This window comes from Gossypium hirsutum, chromosome D06 (genome assembly GCF_007990345.1).
Source record: "Gossypium hirsutum isolate 1008001.06 chromosome D06, Gossypium_hirsutum_v2.1, whole genome shotgun sequence".
NCBI classification, from domain to species: domain Eukaryota; kingdom Viridiplantae; phylum Streptophyta; class Magnoliopsida; order Malvales; family Malvaceae; genus Gossypium; species Gossypium hirsutum.
In genome coordinates, this window is record NC_053442.1 from 21,113,386 (window position 1) to 21,140,065 (window position 26,680).

At 29.8% G+C, this 26,680-nt stretch overlaps 2 protein-coding genes and 2 long non-coding RNA genes across 5 annotated transcripts; all 4 read left to right on the forward strand.

Annotated features, from left to right (window-relative positions):
* Positions 1-237: 237 nt before the first annotated feature.
* On the forward strand, positions 238-1,445 carry LOC107900345 (uncharacterized). 2 transcript variants are annotated; one of them, XR_001684905.2, is made up of 3 exons: positions 266-496; positions 754-1,156; positions 1,250-1,445. It is a non-coding gene; the product is annotated as an uncharacterized lncRNA (long non-coding RNA). The 2 variants fall into 2 exon arrangements; XR_001684904.2 differs by lacking the exon at positions 1,250-1,445 and having other exon boundaries at positions 238-496; positions 754-1,110.
* Positions 1,446-5,020: 3,575 nt separating this feature from the next.
* On the forward strand, positions 5,021-5,869 carry LOC107900346 (uncharacterized). Its single transcript, XR_001684907.2, has 2 exons — positions 5,021-5,243; positions 5,561-5,869. It is a non-coding gene; the product is annotated as an uncharacterized lncRNA (long non-coding RNA).
* Positions 5,870-8,203: 2,334 nt separating this feature from the next.
* On the forward strand, positions 8,204-14,513 carry LOC107901540 (carotenoid 9,10(9',10')-cleavage dioxygenase 1). Its single transcript, XM_016827597.2, has 13 exons — positions 8,204-8,325; positions 8,422-8,562; positions 8,625-8,727; positions 9,119-9,378; positions 9,511-9,690; positions 9,772-9,850; positions 10,783-10,864; positions 11,593-11,655; positions 11,731-11,869; positions 12,757-13,078; positions 13,290-13,354; positions 13,467-13,628; positions 14,021-14,513. The coding sequence occupies exons 1-13, from the start codon at positions 8,215-8,217 to the stop codon at positions 14,213-14,215; spliced, it is 1,902 nt and encodes a 633-aa protein (XP_016683086.1). The 5' UTR covers positions 8,204-8,214; the 3' UTR covers positions 14,216-14,513.
* A 3,667-nt stretch (positions 14,514-18,180) lies between these two features.
* Positions 18,181-19,864, forward strand: LOC107901541 (protein JINGUBANG). Its single transcript, XM_041095787.1, has one exon. It carries the CDS (start codon positions 18,324-18,326, stop codon positions 19,692-19,694), a length of 1,371 nt encoding a protein of 456 aa, XP_040951721.1. The 5' UTR covers positions 18,181-18,323; the 3' UTR covers positions 19,695-19,864.
* The last annotated feature ends 6,816 nt before the right edge of the window (positions 19,865-26,680 follow it).

Consider the following 26,680-nt stretch of genomic DNA (forward strand, 5'->3'; position numbering starts at 1 on the left):
ATAAAAATATAAACTAATAATGATACAGTAATAATAATATAAATAAACAGTATTAATAATAAAAAATTAGAATAATAAATTCAAGATTAGGTTGAAAATAAATAGAATTTAAGGGCTGAATTCAAAAAAAATGAGAAAGGGAGCAAATTAAAACATGCGTAACAGGAGGAGGACCGAAAGAGCAATTTACCAAAACCACCCAAAACACTGCGCAGCAATGGATTGAAATAAAACAAATTCAATATTTCATAGGGAAAATTGGAAACAGAAAACAATGATTTTGAAACGATAGGATTAAAATGAAAGGATTAAAAACGTAAATAACCCATCAATGCTTTAAAACCCTTTTCAATCCCTAATTAAAACCCAATTCCATTTGCAGCATAGTAGCCGCAAGAATTGTTTCATCCTCTCCCCTGCTCTTCACGCCAAAATCCTCCTTTCAACTTCGATTTGGATGAAGCGAAACAAAGATGTCGACGGTGCGCCACCGTTGGTAAGAATCTTCCCTCCTTCTCTTTTCTTTTATTTATTATTATTTTTTTAAAAACCAATAGAAAAATGAAACAAAAAGCAGTAAAAAAACAGAATAAATAGATCACATTCGACAATTGTTTTCTTTTTCTTTCGTATTTCCGTATTCTCTCCTTACAATCCGTCCCCATTTTACAAAATAAAACGGCTTTATATAGCCCGAAAAAAGAAAAATAAATCGAATATAATTGCTATTTTTTGTTGTTTCTTCTCTTTCAGACTCTTTGAGTTTGTGCTTACAAGTGTTTGTGGAGCACACGTGGAAGAGTCGGCCTCGAGACGTGCGGCGGTTGGAGGCTTTGCTAGAAGCGGGGAGGCTGATGCTAGGGTTTCCTAACCCTTCCTTTTCCATTAATTTCGGGCCTGGGTTAGGAATTAGCTATTGGGCCCGTTATTGGATTTGTAACAAAATTGAACTGAAACATTAGCTTTTGTTTCTGTTTGGTTTTTATTTATTTAACGGGCCGGGCAGAAATTGGGCCCTACAACATAATTAAATTTTTATCTATAGAAAATGGTAAATGTTGGTATATAAAATTATTTCCTAATAATATATCTCCATGAATTGCAGGGAAACATAATATTTTGGGTGTCACTAATCTTACATTATTTATGTAGATTGGTACATTTCTAGCTTTATATTGGATTATGGTTTCACTAGATTCTATTCCTATTGCTTTTATTGGATGTTTCATAGGTTTCCATTTTTCTACAGGAATGTCATTCTTTCTGCAACTACTGGTTGTAGCTCCTATATCTAATAAAGCATGCAAAGAATATATTTTATATTCTCTAAATTGAAATGTAATTTCAATATATATGTAATATTTCCTGGATTGGAAATTTGAAAATGTAATTACACCACTTATTCCAATTTTTATTTGTTGAATAATTGTTGAAGTTTGTATTTCTTCCATTCTACTGTTTCTAGAATTTCTTCTTGGTTTTGTAAGAAAAATAGGAATATGAACTGTTTTCATTCCTATTGAAATAGAACTTATACATGTATTATCCTCTTCTTCTTTTATTTGAGTATTTGAGGGTAAAATTAAATTGTTATTTGTATTTGTTATAGCAATATTTTTAAAATATAATTTATCTTCAGACGACATATATTCTATAGTACTTACAGGTTTAGAAGTACTTGCACTACTTATCTTTTCTATAATCCAGTCTTTTGGTATTGATAGATCTCTTAAATGTAATAATTTTGGTTGTATTTTAGTAGTAAATTTATTAAGTTCAAAGAGCTCAATAATTTTATTATTAATCTCTTTGATTTCTACTTCTATTGTATTTGTATATTCATTAATAGAAGTTCAACTTATTGTTAGATCTTCTGCTAAATCATTAATTTTAGAGTTTTTTGTTTGAATTCTTAGACATAAACACTCTTCTATTAAAGGATCTGTAATAAATATAAAGTAATTTGGTTTAACTTTAAATCCTATTACGCCTTTATGTAAGTTTGATTGAATTCCTCCAATAAGTGCTTTTATTGGATTTTCAAATCTTTTATCTAGCAAAACTGCTATTATCGGTATATCATGACCTGTTCTAAATAAAGTTCTAATAGTTATCGTTATTATTCCTAAATGTATATATCTAACTTGAGGATATTTCTTTTTAATCCTCTTAATTTTATCTTTAGTAAATAATGAGATTTCTGTTAATCTTCTTCTAGTATCTTTAGCTATTATATTACCACTTATTTTTTCTATTTCTTTGACTCTATATTTTGAATTTAGAAAACTCTCATACATACAGGTGAAATTGTTGGGGATTTGGAGTTTATAAGAGTGTTGGATGAACTTTAGGTGGCGGGATGATGGTGGAAGGGTAAGTTGAGGCAATGGTGGGGCACGGTGATGATAATGGTGGTCGAAAATGGCAAGGCTTAGGTTGAGGATAGATGGTGAAAGGTTGAGAGTTAATGGCATTGAATTTAGGCCATGGTTTTGGAGGACGGTGCTCAGTAGTTATATTTAACGTGTTTAGGATTTTTGGCGATGACTTGATTTTCATGTTGGCATTTAATGTGCCATGTGTGATTTTCGTAATACTTCAAACGGAGAGTAACGACACAGTGATCAAAATATTATAAAACAATAAATTATATCGTAATAAACTAAAATTTAGTGATCAAAACGTAATTTAAACTATACATAAGTTATTTTTATTGTTACCAAAAGAAAAAAATTATAAATATTGAAATATTAAGGCTTTCAAACGTACTCATTTTAATCAATCCCCTGCTTATGATATCTGCATTTTTTTTTTTTAAATATTTGTGTTTGGTGCATACTTTAACATCTTCAGTTTTGGGTATATTCCAAATTCCTTCTGCACACAAATACAGCCAATTTCAAAACATCTCTTCACCTACCCATTTTCTATAAAAGAGAAATAAAACAATAATTCTACTAGACATCTTCAAGTTTTAAATTAGTTTCATTTTATGTGAAGCATATTTTAAAAAATATAGATTAAATTGTAAATATATATATACTTGCTACAATAGCGGATCTTGAAGTTAAGATTTGGAAGACTTAATTAAAATTAAAATAAAAATATTTAAAAGTTTTAGTAAGTCTTTTAAAATTTTAATTAAACCTACCAAAATTTTATAAGGGTCTAATTAAAAATTTTAAAAGATGTTGTCGAAACCATTTTTAATTTTGAAAAAAAATGTCGATCGACTTTGAAAATAGAAATGGGAGTCGCCACCGATCTTTTATTGTGGTGTGATCGGATCACCTTGAAAATAATTTTAGGTCTGCGAATTTTTGAGAAAACAGGTTCGGGAGTTGATTACGCACGAGGAAGGGTTAGCACCCTCGTGACGCCCAAAATTAGTACCAATTTGATTGTTTAATGTCTTAATGTCGAGAATTTGAGAAGATTTTAAAATACGATCCTTTGAAAAGAAAATTTTAATAATCGAATTGGAAAATAAGACCTACCCACTTTAAAGAAATAAATCGTCACACTCAGTGAGTTAGAGTGCAACGACTCAATCTTCGAAGCTAGATTCGTCCTTTTAAGTTTTAAACATTCATACCTTTTGAGAAGGATTTTTGGTTATTTAGGTTAATCGAGAAATCAAGACCTAGTAAGTTAGGGTTCAATTTCTTAGAATTCCTAAACACCAAATATTGCCTTTATTTAAAAATCAAGATAACAAATTGTTATATCCAGTAAGTTAGGATCCAACATCTTGAAATCTTAAATGTTTTATTTTAAAATTGCATGGTCAAAATAAAGCGGATACTTAATGATATAAATTCATCGAGAAAAATTGAAGTCCAGTAAGTTAGGGCACAATTATCTCGAGAATTATTAAACATCAAGCCTTATTTTTTGGAATTTAAAATAAAACGATTATAATATATTAATGAAATGCAATTCGTACAAACAATATGGTTGAATAACAATATATAAAGCAAATGATGAATAACAAACCAACTCTTCAATTTGGAGCACCCAAACATATGATGCATTAACATTTATAATCAAATAAGCTAATCATCAATCTTACAAATAACAAAACGAGAGTAATTAATACAAAAATAATTTAATCACAAACAAACCAACCAAAATAATCTACATGAATAAAATTTTAAAACGTAGAATAAAAATTTATAAGGCACAAATTATAATATATTTTATAAACATATATATATTAAAAATAACGTCATACATAATAATAACATATCGAATTAACAAAAAAAAATAAGTAGAAAGAATTTAAAATAATGTTGATAAATTTAAATCATGTGGATAATAATTTAGAAGAATAGTGCATCATATCTTAGAAATCACTCTAATAATTAGTTTAAAAATTATTAAGCCAATATTAAAATAACATTAAAAATAATGAATTAATAGAAATTGATTTATTTAAAAAGGGTTTAAAAATAAAATTAAATGCATAAACATTTTTAAAATCAAGAACCACGATCAACAAAGCTCAAATCCAATCTTAAACAAAATTAAAATAACAATATATAAAAAAAATACAATAGACTCAAAATATTGATGTATAATGAAATTAAAATAAATAATATAAACTAAATAATATTTTTATTACATTTTTAAATATAAATTAAAATACCATCAAAGTAAATATTACAAAGAATATTAAATACCATAATATATGAAAATAGAATTAAATATATAAAAAAACATTGAATTTTAAGAAAGAAAAATAAATTAGTATTAAAATAAAATCTGCTTCAAAATTGAAGGACTAAATCCGCAATTAAACACAAACATCAAAATAATCCCAATCATCAACAAAACGGTACCGTTTAAGTTTGGATCTAAATGAATACGGAATTAAATATGTAGTACAAATTGAAAAAAAGAAATAACATCAAATTGAAACAACACCAAAGAAAGAGGACTTGCTGCTCAAATAGGCCATTAAAATGAAACGCGCGGATCCTTCCCCCGGGTCGGGTCACCACGCGGATCGGGTCTTCAAACGGCGCCGTTTCGAAGTCATTACATTGACTCTGAACGTCGGAGTTTTAATGACCGCCCTTTTAAACTAAAACCCTAAATAAACTTATCCCTTTATTAAAAAACGAAAACCTAAACTAAAAAAGGAACTAAGCGCCGCTTTGCCGAATCGTCTCTTCCAGAGGCCATCAATCTCCGATTCGACTCTGATGACTGCGGAGCGAAGACGAAAATCTGGCCTCCAGGTACACCTAAACACTCTTATCCCTCTCTTTTTTTGTTATTTTTCCTCTTCGTATCAAAAGAACCAAAAGGCAACAGTAAGAAAATCCGAAAAGAAAATAAAAAAGGGCAAATCACCTTTTTTGAATCTGTTTTTCTCTAAATATTTTTTGTATTCAATCTGTGTAATCCGTTTACAGCGTTTGAATGGCTTTTTTATAGCCACCATTTACATAAAAGAAAAAGAAAATCAAAAATAAATAAACAGAATCAAAATCGCTCCCTTTTTTGTTATTTTTTTTATTCTCTTTCTCTGTTGCTTTCCTGTGTGTGTTTGCAGGTGCTCGGCCAGCCTGGAGGCGCATCTGTGTGGAGATGACGTACGCGCCTGGTGGTGATGCACGCGCGGGATTTGTTGCCTACAGCGCCGAAACAGGAGTTTGTGCCGCGGCTTCACCAGAATAGTCTAGAAACCTCTAGGGTTTCTAATTTTGGGCTATCCGGGCCACTGTAACCGGGCTATTAGGTTAGGTCCGGGGTCCGTTTTAATTAATTGAAATTTAGGGCTTGTTTCGGGTTTAGGCTTTAGAAATTGGGCCTTTTATTGTACCTGGACTGTACTGGACTTTTAATTTAAATGGTTTTTTATTTTATTTGTTTTTTTGGTAGTATATGTGGGCCGGGCAAAATTTGGGTATTACAGATGCAATGAAAATTTTCAAATTTTAGGGAGAACTAAAATTATTTTGAAGGTCTAAAATGAGGTTTTAAAATTTTGGAGGGAGGCCTCATTACCATACTTGTGTGAAAATTTTCCTAAATTTTATTAATAATGAAAGTTTTTTTAGCACATGAAATTTAAGCTATTTATCTGTTAGATACACAAAGTTATATGAAAAAAATACTATACTTGAATATTTAATTAGAATGTCAATATGTCATGAGCATTACAATTGAGAAATTAATGCAAAGAATACAATATATAGAGAGGATTAGGTAAGCAATTAAATTATCAATGGTTTTATTAAGACCTGTCATTATTGGATCCTTTCCATTAGCAATATGATAATAAATATTTAGGATTTACGCCTTAGAGTTTAGGGTCTCACTTAAAAAAAAAAACAAAGAAGCTAAATGAACTGTTTATTTCTATTTTATATGAAGTTAGAGGTGTTGGTAGGTTAAATTTGGGTTAGGTTTACATATTCAATCTGAAATATTGTTTTAAACCCATCCATATTTGTAGATATATTTTTAAAATAGAGTTCATTTTAGTTAATAATTATATTATTTTATTATCATTATATATACTCTTTTATTAAATTCCTAAACATAAACCACTTAATATAATTTATAATATAGAATAAATTAAAAAATGTGTTCTTAATATTGAAATTTGGAGCACGACTTTAACCCATTATTTAAACCCTTTCGATTTCATACATATATTTAAATTTAGAGGTATCTTAAATACTTAATCAAACTCAAAAGAAAGGTATATTCCGCATTACTTGTACATGCTAATACTGCCAACATTATTTTCCAAGTTGAAAACAGCTCTTCATTTCCCCCCTTTTTCTTAGCTCCAAAATTGATAGCTCTTTAATTTTTTATTCTAAAATTGAGACATCTAAAAACAATTCTCAATTTCTTTCTTTTTTTAATATGATGTAATTAATTTTGGTGAGCAAAAGTGCTAAGTTAGTAGTCCCTTGGTACCATACTCGAACATCAAACAATAACACGTTAAGATTTGCATAATACTACTTTGGGTTTGTATTTCATATTTTTTTAAACAAGTGTCTGTATTGTGATTTATACATGGTGTATGAACTGAAATTAATTTCTTAGGCCTAAATTATACATGTAATCATTTAAACACACACCATATATATTTCAATTAATTTAGTCACTCTCATTAAACTTACAAACGACATTTCAAAAGTCAATATAATAATAAATTTAGTCATCAAATTTTAGATATTATATCAATTTATTCATAATTTTTAAAAAATTAATCCTAAAAATTTACAAATAGTCTCAATTTGACCTTAATTCTAAAAAAATAATTTTTTTATATAAAATTACATATATTTTCAAAAAAATATAACAACAAATTTTAAAAAATACATATATTTTCAAAATGACCGAACTATATAACGTGGGTATTTAAATTGCAACCTTTTTATTTTAGGGTTTAAAATGAAATTTTTTTAATAATTGAGTGGTTAACCCATCTATTAGATTTAACTCAAGTCAAAAACTCATTTGATTTATCGGAACTAAACTTGACCTAATCTTATTTAATCACAAAAGATAAAAATCATCAAAACCCAAAATAATCTAAAAATAATGGAACCTGAAATGACCCAAATACAGAATAACTCGAAGGAGTGTCAAACTTAAATGAAAAACATTTATAGTGACCCCAATGTGAAAAACTTGATTACCAAATATAAAATTAACTCCATCTTTAAATGACCAATCTAAATTCATACATAAAATTTAAACTCAAATTATCCAGACTCATATTTACCCAAATTGAAATCAACCCAATCCTCTCCATAGAAAATGATTGTATGAATTTGTAATTCCACGTGATCCTTATTCATTTTCAATAAGATAATGACAAATCATATTTTTCTCCTAATTTTTAATTGAATTTAAATTTTTTCAGTAGGAAAAAGTTAAAAATCGGAAAAAAAAATCTGATTTGTCATTGTCCTGTTGAAAATGACGTGGAATCACAGTTTCATCCAATCTATTCTCTACTCTCAATTTACCAATCAGATGCGAACCCGGAAATAAAATTTTAATTTTCCAGATTCAAAGAGCAGTCTAAATTAAATTATTAATTTTGAAGATGAAAATACAGTTTCTCCATTTTAATTAAAGGGCCAACATTGTGTCTCCCCTTTGGATCAGCCCTGAGTGTGATTATATATATATATTAATGGTTGCAGAAACTTAAAAATTTAAAGATTAAGCAAAGAAATGGCATCTTCTGGCTTGCCAATTCATATTCATTGCTCAGCTCAAAAGCCTTCCGTATCTTCATCAGCCAACTTTGATCATTTAAAGTCAACACTTTCCAATGCATTTAAGGTCAGGTTTCTCCTACTAGTAACAAAACCCAGATTCTTCATTTTCTTGATTCCCTAGAATAGTGTTTGATATGGTTCAATGGGTGTTTGGGGGCAGCCATTTTTAAAACAAATAGAGCGGCTTCCATTGCGAATAGATGTGGCTCCACAAACTCTGAACGACACTTGTCTCAAACTAGTGGATGCAGCTGTTGATTCTGTGTTTGAGTTTGCTGATCAGCCATTGCTCCCATCTCAGGTATAAAAGTTCGCGTCATTTCGGGTTTTGAAATTCAGTTTGTAATAATGGGTTGTTCACAGAGTAATTTTGGGCCGGTAGATGAGATGAAAGAAGCCGTTCAAGTCACCAACATCCAAGGGGAAATACCTCGTGATTTTGCTGAGGGTGTCTACATCAGAAACGGTTTGTCATTGACATAATCAATCTTTACCATTAAAATACTAGGATGTTCCTTTACCATTTCCATCCATTAATTACAACAAACCCCGGCATCGATTAGGCCGAAAGGAAATTTTAGAGAACCACCTGTGTGTTTTATATGGCATTTTATCTCCCAAGGAGACTTCCTACAAGACACCAACTAAAAACATTCACCAACGCCTAAGCTGGTCTCATCTTATCCTATATTCAATAATTTTTAATCTTTTAAATATCAAATTTTATAAAAACTAAGTTTATTTTGGCTGTATTCTGAACTGGTAGAATACTGTTTTTGCTAAATGTTTGGATGTTGTCTTTAAGTTTTTCATATTATTTTTGTTAAACGTTATTGGTTATTGTAATAAAAATGCAGGGCCAAACCCCATATTTGGAGCATTAACATCAACGAGTTCGATGTTTGGGAGGTCAAGTTACACTTGGATCGAAGGGGAAGGGATGCTTCATGCTTTGTATTTTTGCAAAGGCGTTGAGGGAGACTGGACCGTCCTTTATAAAAACAGATACGTGGAAACAGAGACATTGAAGCTGGAAAAACAACGGAACAAACCCTCGTTTCTACCTGCCATAGAAGGGGATTCTCCAGCTATTTTGTCTGCGTATTTGCTTAACATGGTGTGTGTGTGTGCTTTGCCTTAATCCTTGCTTTTTTGTTCTTTTCTAGTTATCAATTAGCCCTATATTCAAACAACCCCACTTTACAACACTATTTCTAATTTCTGATTGATGTGTTTACATTTGGGTCAGTTGAGATATGGTAAAGTAAACAAAGAAATAAGCAACACCAACGTATTTGAGCATGGTGGGAAGATGTACTCAATAGCAGAAAATCACAAACCTCAGGAGATTAACATCCTTACGCTTGAAACTTTGAATGATTGGGATGTTAATGGAGGTTGGAACAGGCCATTTTCTTCTCATCCCAAGGTTGCTTTCACTCTTCTGAATTTATTCACGTTGCTGTACAATATATAATGTTTGGTACGTCTCATGTCTTATGCTACACAGAAAGCTCCAGGCACTGGGGAGCTTGTTATTCTGGGGATAGATGCAACTAAGCCTTTTGCGGAACTGGGAGTAATTTCTGGTATTTTTTTGTCTTTTAATCAAGTATTTTGTATTTAAACATGTCAAATACACTTATTCATTGGAAATAATTTAGTTAGGATGATTCTAAAAAACCATAAAATTTATGGTCTCTTTCTAATTATTTAATTACATTTCAACAATTTTTTTCATGCTTTTGACACATAATTTTGGTAATTTTATTTATTCTAAAACCTTAAATCTAAAATTCAAAACCCTAAATCCAAAATTTAAAATCTCAAATCCTAAATCTAAACCCGTAACCCCAAACCATTGAATCTTGAACCCATAACCCCAAACCTTTGAACTGTAACCCAAACAATTAAACATTGAACATTGAACCCTGAGCCCAAATTATGAATCCCTAAATCTAAAATCGTAACCCCAAATCATTAAATCTTAAATTCATAACCCCAAACCTTTGAACCGTAACCTGAACTATTGAATATTGAACCCCAAACCCAAATCTTGAATATCGGGATTCGGAGTTCAAAGTTTAAGGTTCAAAATTCGGGGTTTTAAGTAAAATAATTACCAAATTATGGGTCAATGATATAGAAAAAATTATACAAAAATTACTAATTTTTTTTAAATTGGTTGCAAAAAAAATAAAAAATATTAACTTATGGAAAAAATAAAATGATTTAAATTTGTAAAAGAAGAAAATCTTTGTTTATAAAATAAAAATTAATTATTTTAAGTAATTTTATTAAAGTCAAATTAAGTTGGAGAAGATATTAGATATAGATGAGTGTATAATAATATTTTGTTATCTTTAAAATTTAATGATGTCGCACTATTTGTTATCTTAATATAATTTATTTGTTTTATTTTATTTTTCTATGTACAGAGACATCTAAGGAATTATATCTCTTACATAATTATAGAACAAAAAAAAATAGTTTAACATAAATCCATTCATTTTGTGTCCAGCTGATGGAAATAAATTGCTTCATAGAGCGGATCTGAAATTAAATAGGTGTAGCCTATGCCATGAAATTGGAGTTACACAGAGGTAAACCTGCTTTCATCTTTCTTACCCCCATTACTTGGATAAGAAATATTGGAAGTTCTATATTATCTTATTTTGATTTTTAAACCTGGTAAAGAAAAATAAATAGTTTTAACCATTTTTATTGGTGGGAATGAAAGAAAATGATTCATTACAGTCATCTTTTACACTAATAATTTTAGATCAACAAAATAGAAAAAGATATTTTCCCCTTATAATTATTTAATTAAGATTATATTAATTAGGTCTTTTCCCGATCGCCAGCTTGATCATTAAGTGTTAATTTGCATATGGCATAAAGCGTATTTAAAACACAATAATCTAATTCTAAACATACATGTAATTATCATACGGATAATTTAGATCTAATATGTAGCATTTCTAATTTTAATGTAATTATCTATTTTGGTTAAGATGTTAGACTTTGTCCATGAGAAAGTACACACACGTTTAAAATTTGATTCACTTGTTTTAAATATATTCCACGTCAAATTTGAATAAACATTTAATATCTTTGACAACTAGACTAATGAAAAGACTTGATTAAAATGATAATTTGAATAATTTAAAACATGAGTAATATCTAGTACAATTAATCTTCTAATAAATTTATAATATAAAATATAATTATGTGAAACACATACTCATATTTAATAAACTATTTGTGATCACAGTTTCAAATTTCATGTGGAATACAAGTTAAAATTTGACGTGAATTTTCCTTTTGCAAGGTACAATGTATTTATGGATCACCCTCTATTGATAGACTTGAACAGACTTGTTCGTGGTAGCTCGTGAGTCTAATTTTTTTTCTTCTTTTTTTTACTTAAAATTGTTATTTTAAACAATTATTAAACTTGACATATTAGATTAATGAAATACGAAAAAGAAGGATATGCAAGGATCGGCATAATGCCTCGCTATGAATCGGCAGATTCAATCCAGTGGTTTAAAGTGAAGCCCAATTGCACATTTCACCTTTTCAATTGTTTTGAAGATGGTGATGAGGTAAAAACTATGGTTGGATTCATAATAAATTTTAAATTTTTACTGCACTTAGGGAGTGTTTGGTTGGGTAAAAAATTGAAGAAATGAGAAGAAGCAGTGAAAAATAGAAAGAAGATAAAATTTAAGCGTGATTGGTAGACAGAAATGTGAGAGAAAAGAAAATAAAAAGGATGACTATTTTTCATCTTAATGCATAAAAATTAATCATTCCAAATTGAAATGATGAGATGAGAGGAAATGAAAGATATATATTCGTTACTTCAAAATTATGTACTTTTATTTTTCAAAAAAAAATTTATGCATTTTTAGAATATTTTCATCTCTCCTACTAAATGCACCTATAAAAAAAATTATATATTTTTTTATCATTTTAATTTTTCACCTCTTCAATTTTCCATCTTTCTAATTTTCTTTCTACCATACTGAGTAAAGCCTTAGGGATGACAATGTGACGGGGCAATGAACAAGGATTGCCTCATTCATCACTGTCCCACATTTGAATCGATGTTGAAAATATCTGTGGTCATGGGTAAAGATTATATACATAATCACTCTAGATTACTTCGCACTGTTTCACTTTACTTTTTACTAATAATTTTTTAAATTTAATTTTATCTAGTTATATATTTATAATTTATTCATAAATGTAATTTCGGTATATATAATTCTTTAGCATATGAATGATATATATGTAACCTATGGATAATTATTTGATATTATAAGCAAACAAATGAAGTCAAGCAAGCATTTGCTACAATTGCTCTATTTCACAAAGTGATTTTTTTTTTTAAGAAACTTAATATTTGGATTGGGTTAATAAATCCATGGAACAATTGGAATTTTACCATCCCTAACTGATAAAACAATCTTACATTGACTTCCTTCAGGTTGTGATGTGGGGATGTAGAGCCCTTGATTCAATAATACCAGGGCCTGATAAGGGACAGAACAAATTTGATTGGTTCTCGAGAAAATTGAGGCCTATAAAACCCATTGAAGGAAGCATGGATGCTGTATCAGAAGATCAGTTAGTGTTTCCTCGTCCTTATGAGTGGCGAATGAACAAGCAAACCGGTGATGTAAAGGAGAGAAATCTAACAGGGACTGAATATTCCATGGATTTTCCATTTATTAATGAAGGTTTCGTAGGAGTTCAAAATAATTATGGGTATTGCCAAGTACGTGATTCTATTGCAAGTTCTGCATCAGGTACGTACTCCAATTCGAGCTGGCATTTAATGTTGGATCTAACAATTAGGTTGATAGAAAAACTTGTTGATATAATGGTAATATTTTTAGGACTCAATTAAAAATATATTGAAGTTTTGGGTCCGATTTAAAACTTAAGTGATAATTTGAGAATGTATGATGTAATTAACCCATACTAATAATTAACTTTATATCCTTATAACAATTTCAGGCATGGCAAAATATGGAGGTCTTGCAAAGTTATATTTTGGAGAGCAGAATCCTGGTTTTTCCTTGGTATTTAAATTAGGTCCCTCTAAACTTCTTTTATTTTTTCTTTCATCATTTATCAGTTGCTTGATTAATATATATGTATATATATTCTAACTTGTATGTATTTTGACACCAGAAAGAAAATGAAGTAGAAGGGTTGACAAAGGTAGAATATCATATGTTTGAGAAGAACACATTCGGCACCGGAGCTGCCTTTGTCCCTAAACAAGGTGGTGTTGAAGAAGATGATGGTTGGGTCGTCACATTTGTTCACAATGAAGATACTAATATATCTCAAGTAAGCTGATTCTAACGATAATTCTACCAAATTTTTAGTTAGTCCCTAAACTTTAAAATATTTCAATTAAATCCTCAAATTAAAGTACCATTCGAATTAGGTTCTCCTATCAGTTAGACGTGGGCTTTGGCGTTAAATGCCAAATTGGACCTAACGTGTCTAAAAATATGTACTAACCCGTTAGATTCAAGTTAGCATTTAAAGTCAAAGCAAACAGCTAAACCAGCAAAAGGACTTGAATGGAACAATACTTTAGTTTGAGAAATCAATTGAAATGTTTCCAAGTATGGACCAATTTAGAATTCAATCCATAAGTCAGTGACATCTGATACAATTAACCCTTGATTTTAAGACGCTAAATATATTCATTTTTCCTCTTTTATTGCAAACAGGTCCTTATAATTGAAGCAAAGAGCTTTACCAGTAAACCCGTAGCCAGAATCACCTTGCCATTTAGAGTTCCATATGGTTTTCATGGAACTTTTAGGCCAATGCAACTGCAAAATGACATCTTGAGTATAATCCCCTCCTTGAATTCTAAAATAGTAAAAAGCATATCTCCTTCATGTTCACAAATTCATGAATGATTAAGTGTCTAATCATATACATTGATTTCTTAAGTATTAAGTGTGGTTGATATTTTCATAGATTCTGATTTGTATCAATAAATAAAATGTATTGTTGAGGAGATAATAAAGATTAGGTTTTGTGAGGTTGAAATCTTAATACGTGTGAATCTAGTATTTATATCGAAGTGATTCAAGTGTATTTTAATTTGTTAGTTTGATAATTCAATTATATATGTTAATTCTGATTGTAAATTTTTGTGCCCCTGTAATTTTAAATACATAAATAAAATGTATAAAAAGTATTTATTTCCTGCCAAAAGTGAAAATGAAAATGATTTATACCAGTAGATTATATAATATGAATTTTTTATTTTGTTTAAAACATTTGTATTCAATCATTCAATGTTTATATATCTTTTGAAATGGTGCTTCTATTATGGGATTCACTAGAAAAGCTTAGGAAATAAGATTTTTAAGGAATTTTGCTTAATTCTTAAAAATTTTAGTAAATTGTTAAATATTTTGATAAATCTATATAAATATTGGTAAAGTCTTACATATCAGTAAATAATTATTAGATATTTTGGTATATTCATATAAATTTTGATAAATCGTTAGAAATATTAATAAAGTATTAGATTTTTTTTAATCCTTATAAGTATCGGTAAATTGTTAAAAAAAACAATCAATCAAGTATGGGATGGGGTACACATGATATCCTTAGAAATTTTGGTAAAAGCTTAGAAAATTTGTTAAATTTATAGGAATTTTGGTAAATAGTTAGAAATAATTGAAAATCTTTATAAATATTGGTAAAAGGTTAATATTTGTAAAGCTTTAAAAATTTTGATTTTTAGTAAATGGTTAGAAATATTAGTAAATTTTTAAAAGTTTTGATAAATTCTTGCAAGTTTTGGTAAAAGTGTAGAAGTTCTGATAAATTATTAGATATTTTGATAAACCCTAATGATCCTTGAAAATTTTGATGATATTTCTAAATTTTGATAAAATCTTAAAATCTTCTTTCCAGCCAGATTCGCAAATGTAACACAAATCATCATTCCCATAATATTTATTTATTTCCATAAAACTATAACAAAGAAATAAATTACGGAAATAGAAGCAATGAATTAGCAACAATATGGACTAAACACGTACCGGCCTGCTCTTAGAACTCCTTCCTCTAACTCTCTAAGAATCCTGCAATATATAAAAGCGTGTTACTGATGACTATTTTCATGAATTTCATAAAGATTAAGTAATAGATAAATAAAATATAGCACCTTAATGTTTCTCCAAAATTGCTGGGGGGATTGAAAAAATAAAAAAATGACTACATTGATTTTCCAATGCCCAAGGGAAGGGTGGTACAACACGAATCACAAAGACACTGCTGTCCCGCCAACCACACGATGACAAGAGTTCACCGATGGGAAGGCGGAATCAAAAATTTTTTTTAGAGACCGGAATTAAATTGTATATTCAAGTTGTCGAAACCATTTTTTTAAAACAAAAATTAGTTGTCGACTTTTATAATAATAAAAATGTAATCTGATCATTTTAATAATTTATATATTTATAATTTTTAAAGGGTTAAATCAACTTTTTATTTTTATTTTTTGGGGTTAAACTGTAATTTTACTATTATTAATTTAAAATATTATAAATTATAAAGAGTCTAAATTAAAAATTTACCATTTTAGAAAGGTTATGGTACCTAAATCTCTACTACGCTCCGTTTGAAGAATTAACGCATTCTCAATATTTTATCTTTCAACTTTGAAAAAAGTTTAAAAACATTTTTTTTCATGAAGTATAGAAGTAGTTTAGGCAACCATAATATCAGAAAAGAGTGGCAGCTGAACAGCAACGCACTCTCAATGTTTTATCATCAAATTTTGAAGAGAGACTAAAGGCATGATAATTCGAAACCGACTTCTAGTACTTCGGATAACCATAATACCACATCGACTAGCTTTCAGTTAATCCATCATTACCAATTGGCCTTTAAGAGAAAACATCAACTTATTTTTCCTTGTTGTGGACAGCCTAGTTACTACACAATTAATGTCTATGGTTAGGATGGCTACCTAATCTTTTAACAACGATAAATGATTGGAACCACCCGTAGATATACACTTACGAAGATGTTAATGTGTTAATGGATTCCATCGAATTACGATTTGATTTAAAAAAAGGATTTTTAAGTTGAACTCAACTAATTCAAGTTTGTTTGAATAGAGTGACAATCACATATCGTTCGTTTTTTATGTATTCCTCTACTTTTTTTTAAAGCTAACAAATTATCAAGTAGTCAGAATTGTATTAATGAATGTATTATTTTCATCTTGATATAGGCATGTATCGATATTAGTATGTTTTGATGCATCATTTTAGGATTTATTGATATTTTTAAATATTTCTTATATATACATTTATAGTCTAATTTTTTTTATCTTTTTAATAAATTATATATTATATTACGCAAAAAAATCATATATGTAATATTTTTCAATTACATCCATAAACATAAGTTTTAAAATAATTAATTAAATTTAGTAACTGTATTTTAATTTAAATAAACATATTAATATAATTTTGATAGTTTTAGTATTTATAAACAATAAAACGAGTTGGACAAGCTAATCTAGTGTTCGAAAATAAAAACTCAAGCCCAACCCATAAACACTTCTAGGATGATGTATTTTACAAGAGTACTTTTTCCAAAAGAGTACAAATACAATTATATTGATAGATAATTACAAAAATAATATATTTAAATAATTATAAACAAAATTAAACATTACAAAACAGGATCCCCACCAAGGGTGAAACCAAATTTTTTTTCTAAGGGGCTAAAATTAAATTGTAATTTTTACGATAATAAAAATGTAATTTCATAATTTTAATAGCTTATATCTTTATAAATTTTAAAGAATTAAATAAAAATTTTATATTTTTAAGAGGGTCAAAGTACAATTTTACATTTACTAATTTAAAATTTTAAAACCTATTTCAGGTACCGATGGCCTGCGAGCCCCTAGTTTTGCTACTCACCCACACAGCCAAAATTTAAACCAATATAAATCTAAACAAACACACATTATTTATCTAAGATGAAATTCAAACCTTCAAAGTGGCAACCTTAAAAATAAAACCAAGACCTCATTAGTAATCGGAATTTCTATATTAGATTAACATACGCATTCGCCTTTGAGCTTTACGAGGGAAAGGCGATTACCCTTTTTTTTTTGCAAATTTAGATTTCCAGGATCTTACCTTCTATGCTTAGAAATTAATTAGAATGAATGCTTTTGATTTTGGATTTTACCAACGCAGTGTATATTTATTATATTAAAAAAAGGACAAAGATAAAATGGTTTAATTATAGTTTAGTCTTTCTACTATGCTGGAGTTTGGATTTAATTGGTTTGTTTTATTTTGATATAATTTAATCCTACATATTAATATTTATTATAAAAAAAACTTTAAGATTGAATATAGTTGAAGGGACTTCCACATGATTTTGGGTATGTAAGAAAAGAAATTGTATATCAACATAGCAACAAATAATGTTATCAATTTAAATACGATACTAATCACTTATACACACATAGAATTTGAGCTTAGCTTTCCTTTTAACCTTTGTCATCAATTTGGATTTACTAATAATGTTATAAAAAGGAGAGATTAACTTATATCAATTTAAAGTAGAGACATTATATTTCCAACTCTAACATTATAAAAGGACTAAAACCATTATAAAAAATTCTTGTAACAATTTTATTCATTTAAAATTATTTGCAAATAAAAAGAATCTAAAAGTAATAATCCTAATTTAATCGAATTTAAAATTAAATATCAATCAAAATTTTATTTGAATGAAAATAGATCATCGAGAAATATTCACTATATCAAAATATTTTATTATTAAAATAACTGGATTTATTTCTATATGCAATAGCTTACATCGGATATTTAACTTGCCTTCTTTAATGGAGCCATTGAGACATACCAATACCCCAACTCACCAAATTTAAGTTGATAACTACACCATCAATGCATCCCTTTATCTCTATCGAAATCATACACGTTTTCACTCTTACTCTCACAATACCCAATTGCCATGGATTTCTATGGGAGAAATTCTCTTCATGGTTTCATGGATGAAGAAAGCAATCCACCCCAGTCACCTCCTCATCACCTTTCCATTAGAACTCGCTTAGATATGTATGACCAAGATCTACAATTCGGCCCCGGAAGACCTTCGAGCCCCCGAGTGAATCCCGCCGTGCACTCGATGTTTCCACCCGGTAGTCCCGAATCTCCGTGGACGCTCTCCCCTCTTCAAACCCCATCCCCGGCTCTCCTCTACCATTGCATCGCTTCTCTTCACCGCCAAGAAGGTAATATCTACTCCATCGCGCTCTCGAAAGGGCTAGTTTTCACCGGCTCGGATAGCAACCGTATCAGGGCATGGAGGCAGCCTGATTGCACTGAACGGGGCTACATCAAAGCGAGTTCGGGCGAAGTTCGGGCCACTTTCGCATACGGTAACATGCTTTTCACCTCGCATAGAGACTGCAAGGTCCGAATTTGGAACTATACGATTTCGGATCATTTCAGGTTCAAGAAAATCACAACCCTCCCTAAAAAGACCTCGTTTCTCATGTTCCCCAAAACAAGCAGCCAACAACACAAAGATTGTATCTCATGCATGGCTTATTACCACACCGAGGGGCTCTTATACACCGGCTCGTACGACAGAACAGTAAAGGCATGGCGGCTGTTAGACAAAAAATGCGTTGACTCATTCGTGGCTCACGAAAGCAATGTGAACGCCATCGTCGTCAACCAAGACGATGGCTGCGTTTTCACTTGCTCCGCCGATGGATCGGTGAAGATATGGCGGAGGGTGTACAGAGAAAACTCCCACACTTTAACCATGACCCTAAAATTCCAACAATCCCCCGTGAATGCCTTGGCCTTAAGCACCACATTCAACAACTGTTTCCTCTACTCGGGCTCATCCGATGGGACAATCAATTTCTGGGAGAAGGAAACATTGTCAGGGAGGTTCAACCACAGCGGGTTCTTACAAGGCCACCGGTTTGCGGTGCTTTGTTTGGCGGCTGTGGAGAAGTTGGTGTTTAGCGGGTCGGAGGATACGACGATTAGGGTGTGGAGACGAGAGGAAGGGAGCTGTTTCCATGAGTGTTTGGCGGTTTTGGATGGTCATCGAGGGCCAGTGAGGTGCTTGGCGGCTTGTTTGGAAGCCGAGAAAATTGTGATGGGGTTTTTGGTTTACAGTGCTAGCTTGGACCAAACGTTTAAAGTGTGGAGGATCAAAGTGATGCCCGAAGAGAAACTGTGTTTCGATATTGGTCCGGCAGATCGAAGTGATTCCAGGACAAAGACGACTATGGAGTACGAGATAAGCCCTGTTTTGTCCCCTTCTTGGGTCGAGAAGAAGCTCCATGGTAATCATTTTCAGTAATTTAATGATACTTCATTAATCTCTATGTTTTATTTTTTTTTCCTTGTTTGGTGTTTTTTTTTCCTTCGTGGTATTGTACAAACAAAGGTTAGAGAAAAATATAAGGTTAAAATATGTAGTTAATTTTGGTATTTATATAAATTTTGGGATTTAATTCTTATATTTTAAATTTTTTTAATTTAAGAATCATAGTCTAATCCTAATGGTGATTAGTAGTTTCTGTTAACACCATTTTTTTATAGGAAATGCTAACCAATGAGTGGGTTGAAATTTTTAAATTAAAAAAAATAGAAAAGTTTAATTTAAATATTTTAAATGTAAAGACTAAATCTCAAAATTTGTCAAAGTGTATAAATTAACTGCATATTTTAACCAAAATAAAATTTTTAATTATTTATTTGAAGCCTTGAAGGTAATTTGTTAGGGGTTTCGTATAATCTTCTGCATAAGTTCATAGATCGATTATAAATAAAGTCCCCATGTTTTTGGATTTAATTTTTATATTATAATATCATTACTTTTTTTAAGTGTTATAAGTAGTGAAACTATTACAAATGGATTGTTTGAATAATCATAAGGTAGAATCAAATCATTACAACACAAATGAACTAAGAACTGGTACAATCCAAGCTAAAGCCAACAAGTTAGATTAACTAGATTAAAACTCACACATAACAACTGCATATAATGGAACTCGAAAACTTATATGTATATAATTACACATGATAGATCTCATATATGAGTACTTAAAACCCAAAACTTCCACTTTTGCCAACTAAGCCAATACCTAATTGTTCATTCCATCATTTTTAACTTCTATAAAACGTGTATTTTTGGTAGCAAAAATATTGAACAGAATCAATTACAAACTAACAAAAACAACATTAGGATTAGATAGCAAGAGACTACTATTTAACTGAATCGAATGCTCTCATTAATCTAGTAAAAATATGGGGAACAAATTTCGCTTTCTTGGAATCTAATTAATGTCCACTGCTTCTTTTAATTTTTCTATTTTTTCAATTTTATTAAATATTTGACGTGGATTATTTCTTAAAAACTTGGTATCAAGTGATAAATATACCACCTCACCACTTGCTTAGAAAAATAAATCACCACAAATAATTTGATAAAATTCATGAAAAAATAATAATTACGAGATTGAAAATATACATATTATTAAATATGGTAAAAATGCATAATGATAAACATTTTATCCTCCCCAAATATTTATAATTTATTTTTAACCCCTAAAAAAAATCATAATAACTACTTTCTCCAAATCAATTACGAGATTTGAGAACATAAATTCAAGAAGGGTTAGTAATATATGAAGTGATGAAATGGTTTTATTATCTTTACATATTGTACCGCTTTACAACAATGTCAAAGAGTTTAAAATTTTTAATATAATTTTTTTACACTAATTTTTTAACCAATTGTACTGGTTTCAAAATAATTAAGGCAAAGGTGGTCAATAATTGCATGGATTTTCATGCGACATAAAGATGTACATGTTAGAGATATAGTGAAAGAGCTAAGATGATGATGGTACACAAAGATATTACGTAGGAAGGTGGCCCCAACTACTTAAAATAAATTACTCCATATAATGTTGGCCATATATAGGCATATTAATTTACAGATGCTTGTACCAAAAAAATGAAATTTACAGATCCAATCTTGGGCTCACTATATGAAATAAATAAAGTTAGATAGTTTTATATGAAATCCAAACTTTTGCAGTAAAGTTAATTAATGGAATATTTATTCATCTCTTGAATGCCTCTATCACCATGTCGCAGCCTCACCTATCCAACAGAGTATCATTTACATAGGAAGGGATGGAACTGAAATGCTTTTTCTTTTGCTTTACAAAAATATGGATATCACATATGTTGACACCATTTTTTTTGTCAAAACGGGGTTGACTTGATTTTTGAAAAAGAAAATGAAAATAGGAGTCACCACCAATCTTTTTTGATAAGGTGTGATCGGGTCACCTCGTAAAATTGTTATTTTTTAATAAACGGTTTAGGTTTATTAAAACAATGCTTTTGGCCTGCGAAATTCAAAAGAACATGTTCGAGAGTCGGTTACGTACGAGAAAGGATTAGCACCCTCGTAACGCCCAAAAATTGGTACCTAGTTGATTAGTTAATGTCTTAATGTCGAAAATTGAAAACTTTGAAGAATTTTAAAAATACGATCCTAAAAACTTTTGAATGGTATGGGTTGGAATTTAAGATTCTCTTGTTCCGAAAGAATATCACATCCAGCACATTAGGATACGATATTTTAAACTCTTGAAACCAAGATCACCTTATGGTTTCCAAAACCCATACTTTGAAACTTTAAGAGGGTATTTGGCTATTTGGCTAAATGAGAAATTGAAACCCAGCACATTAGGGCACACTTTCTCGAATTTTCAAATGCAAAATACTGCCTTTATTATTTTTTAGAAAAATCCTCATCTCGAGAAAACAACGTGTCATATCCAATGCTTTAGGTCACAACGTATTGAATTCCCGATAATGAGCTTTTTATTTATATTTTTTTGATTAAAGAGCATTCTCGATTATTTAGATTCAATGAAGAAAATTGGAACCCAATACGTTAGGGCTCAATCCTCTCGAAGATCCTAAAAACCGAGTGTTGCATCTATTTTCAAAATTTTCTCTTTTTACGAATTTGGGTAAAAAAATTGATGTAATGTTAAATTTGATATATGAATAAATTCCGCATTAATAAATGACAATAATGAATACGACGATGTAGCATAAATAATACGAGGAACCACAACAAAAATAAAGAGAAAAAAAGGACAAATCGATTACATATAAAATAACAAGTGAATAAGCAAATAAAATTAAAACATTCTCTCAAAATAATAATGAAAATGTAAATAAATAAATGAATAAAGAAAATGAATAAAATTATAAAAAGACATATATGTATGTGTTCACGAAAATAAAATGGGTATTTAGATATATATAGATATGTATATAAATTAAAAATATATGAGAAAAATATAAGTACGTAAATATACATACAAATATAAATAAGTTACAAAAATATATGTGTATAAATTAAAATAGGTGTGTGTATATACATATATATTATAAAAAGTATGTATATATATATAAGTTATAAAAGTATGTACGTGCATATGTATATATTATAAAAATGTATGTATGTATATATGTATATAAATTATAAAGTATAACAAAAAATAAGTAAGTATATATTATGTTGAGTTAATAAAATAACACATTATAAAATAATAATAATTGTCGAAACCATTTTTTAATAATTTAAAAAAACGGGGATCGACTTTTAAAATGAAAACAGGAGTCGCCACCGATCTTTTATTAAGGTGTGATCGGTTCACCATTAAAATGATTTTGGTCTGCGAATTTGAGAAAACAAGTTCGGGAGTCGTTTACGCATGAAGAAGGGTTAGCACCCTCACGTCGCCCAAAATTGGTACCAAATTGATTGTTTAATGTCTTAGGGTCGAAATTTTGAAAATATTTTAAAATATGATCCCATGAAATGAAAGCTTAAATAATTGAATTGGTTAAGTGGACGGGCCCATTTCGAAGAAATAGATTGTCACACTCAGTGAATTAGAGTGCAACAATTCAATCTTCGAAGCTAGATTCGCCCCCTTTTTTAAAAGAATCATACGTTTTGCGAAGGATATTCGGTCATTTGGGTCAATCGAGAAATCAAGACCCAGTAAGTTAGGGTTCAATTTCTTAAAATTCTTAAACACCAAATATTGCCTTTATTTTAAAATCAAGATAACACAATGTCATATCCAGTAAGTTAGGATCCAACATTTTGAAATCTTAAATGTTTTATTTTAAAATTGCATGGTCTAAATAAAGTGGATACTTGATGATATAAATTCATCGAAAAGAATTGAAGCCCAGTAAGTTAGGGCACAATTCTCTTGAGAATTATTAAACACCAAGCCTTATTTTTTGGAATTTTGAAATAAAACGATTATAATGTCTTAATGAAATGCAATTCTTACAAACAATATGATTGAATAATAATATACAAAGCAAATGATGAATAACAAACAAATTCTACAATTTGGAGCTCCCAAACATATAATGCATTAACATTTATAATCAAATAAGCTAATAATCAATCTTATAAATAACAAAACGAGAATAATTAATACAAAAATGATTTAATCACAAATAAACCAACCAAAATAATTTACATGAATAAAATTTTAAAACGTAGAATAAAAATTTATAAGGCACAAATTATAATATATTTTATAAACACATATATATATTAAATATAATGTCATACATAATAACATATCGAATTAACAAAAAATATAAGTAAAAAGAATTTAAAATAATGTTGATAAATTTAAATCATGTGGATAATAATTTAGAAGAATAGTGCATCATATCTTTGAAATTATTCTAATAATTAGTTTAAAAGTTATATTAAGCCAATATTAAAATAACATTGAAAATAATGAATTAATAAAAATTGATTTATTTAAAAAGGGTTTAAAAATAAAATTAAATACATAAGCATTTTTTTAAAATCAAGAACCATGATCAACAAAGCTCAAATCCAATCTTAAACAAAATTAAAATAACAATATATAAAAAAGATATATACAATAGACTCAAAATATTGATGTATAATGAAATTAAAAATACAAAGTATAAACTAAATAATATTTTTATTACATTTTTAAAATATAAATTAAAATACTATCAAAGTAAATATTATAAAGAATATTAAATACTATAATATATAAAAATAGAATTGGTTATAATTAAAAAACATTGAATTTTAAGAAAGAAAAATAAATTAGTATTGAGTTAAAAAATTGCTTCAAAATTGAAGGACTAAATCAGTAATTATACGCAAACATCATGAATATTCGAATCAATCACAGAAACGACGCCGCTTAAAATGGATCTAAATGAATACAATATCAAATGTGCGATATAAATTACAAACGATTAAAGAAAATAAATCGCAACTCCAGCAAACATGGAAGGACCTATTGCATAAATAGACCAATCGATCCATATGCGCGGATCCTTCCCGGATTGGGTCACCGTTCGGATCGAGTCACCAAAGAGATGTCGTTTCAGAGCCATTGCATTGACTCCAAACAGCCGCGTTTCATTTCCGCACTTAAAAGAAAAAGAAACCCTAAAAAACTTTCTTTCATCCTAAAAACCTAGACTGCACATCCATGGCGCCACTCGACGAATCAGTTTCCCAGGCCCGATCCCCCCTCAACTCCGATGACGACGGAGAGAAGGAAGATGCGGTCGTCAGGTGAGTCTCTCCCCTCTTACTATTGACTATTTCTTTCCTGAATAAGCGACTGATAAATGCAAAACGAAAAAAAGAAAAGAAATGAATGAACAATCTGCAAAAGAAATAGAACCCAAAAATCACCTTTTCGAGTTTTTTTGATTTTGTATTCTGAAAATGTATATTAAATGTGTAAGCCCTTACAAATTCGGTTTAATGGCTTTATAAAGCGGAAAATACGGAATAAAATTTAAAGAGAAAAAAATACATCATCTTTTCTGTTCTTTTTTCTTTTTTTGCTATTTTTTTATTTTCTTTTCTTCCTTTTTGTTCTTTTGTGTGCTGTGTTGTCTTCGTTTCCTTTGCAGATATAGTGTACGGAGGCGTGTGGCGTGGAGGCGTGCGTGGCAGTGTATCTATTATTGTGGTGGCGCACGCGCGAGGGCAGGTGATGGGTCCTGGTTACTGCAGCGCTGGGAGCCGAATGCTACTAGGGTTTTGGTCTCTGTTAGGCTAGGTGTTGGGCCATCGGGCCATTAGGTTAGTTTGGGTTTAGTGTTTGGGCTAAGGTTAATTGAGTTTAGGCTAATTGGGACTTTGGATTTTGTAATCGGGTTTGGGCTTTGGTTTGTAATCTGGACTGATGTTATGGACATTTAAAATTTTGCTTTTATGTTGGTTTTATTTATTTTATTATTTTTTATCGGGCCGGGCAAATTGGGCCTATTACAATAATAATATAAGTACAACTCAAAATGATAATATATAATACGATAATGAAAATATGATTGAATGTACCACTAAAATAATAATAATAAAATAGTTAATAAATTAATTTAAAAAATGTAAAAAGGATTAAATCGCAATCAAATATAAATTAATAGGAAAAGAGTAGAGTTATAAACAAGACCGGGGGTTAAAGTGCAATATGCAGATTACATGGGGGCAGATTGGAAATATTTCCTCGCCCCCAAAACGCTGCGCATTGTTCAGGACCTAAGTGAAACAAAAACAAAAATGTAAGCTGAAATTAAAAAATGAACAAAATCTGATTTGAAATTGCTATAAAATAAGAGGGACCAAACGCGTAAATTTCCCACGCGCTATAAAACGCACGGGTCTAGCCTTGCATGATGTCGTTTTAGAGCCACTGAAGTTTGGCTTTAACGACGTCGTTCCCGTTCTATATATATATGTTATAAAATAATTTTAAAGGAAAACAAAGAAAGAACCTTAAGCCCCCATATCCCATTTTCGGTTCTTTGGAATCGACTGAAGACCAGGCCACCTCCCACCGTTCTCAGCCGAACAGCAGCCCCTTTCAACTACGATTTTGACAGAACAGGTGGGGGCGACGGCGGACGCGAGATGCAGGTAAGGTTTCCCTCGCCTTTTCCTTTTTTTTTATTTTTTATACATTCTTATATATATATACATGATTAAATAAAAAGGAAATAGATAGAAACAAATCAAAGAAACAGAATGAAAAAGAGAAAAGAAGAAAACACCTTCTCTTCAAATTTTTTATTGATTCTTCCAAATTTTTTTCAATCGTTTTTTTCTCCCCCCTTTTACAGTATATTCGGCTTTAGCCGAAAGAAAAGAAGAAAAAACATAAAAGAAAATCCCCTCCCTTTTACAATTCTTGGCTTCTGGCTTATATAGCCAAATACCTC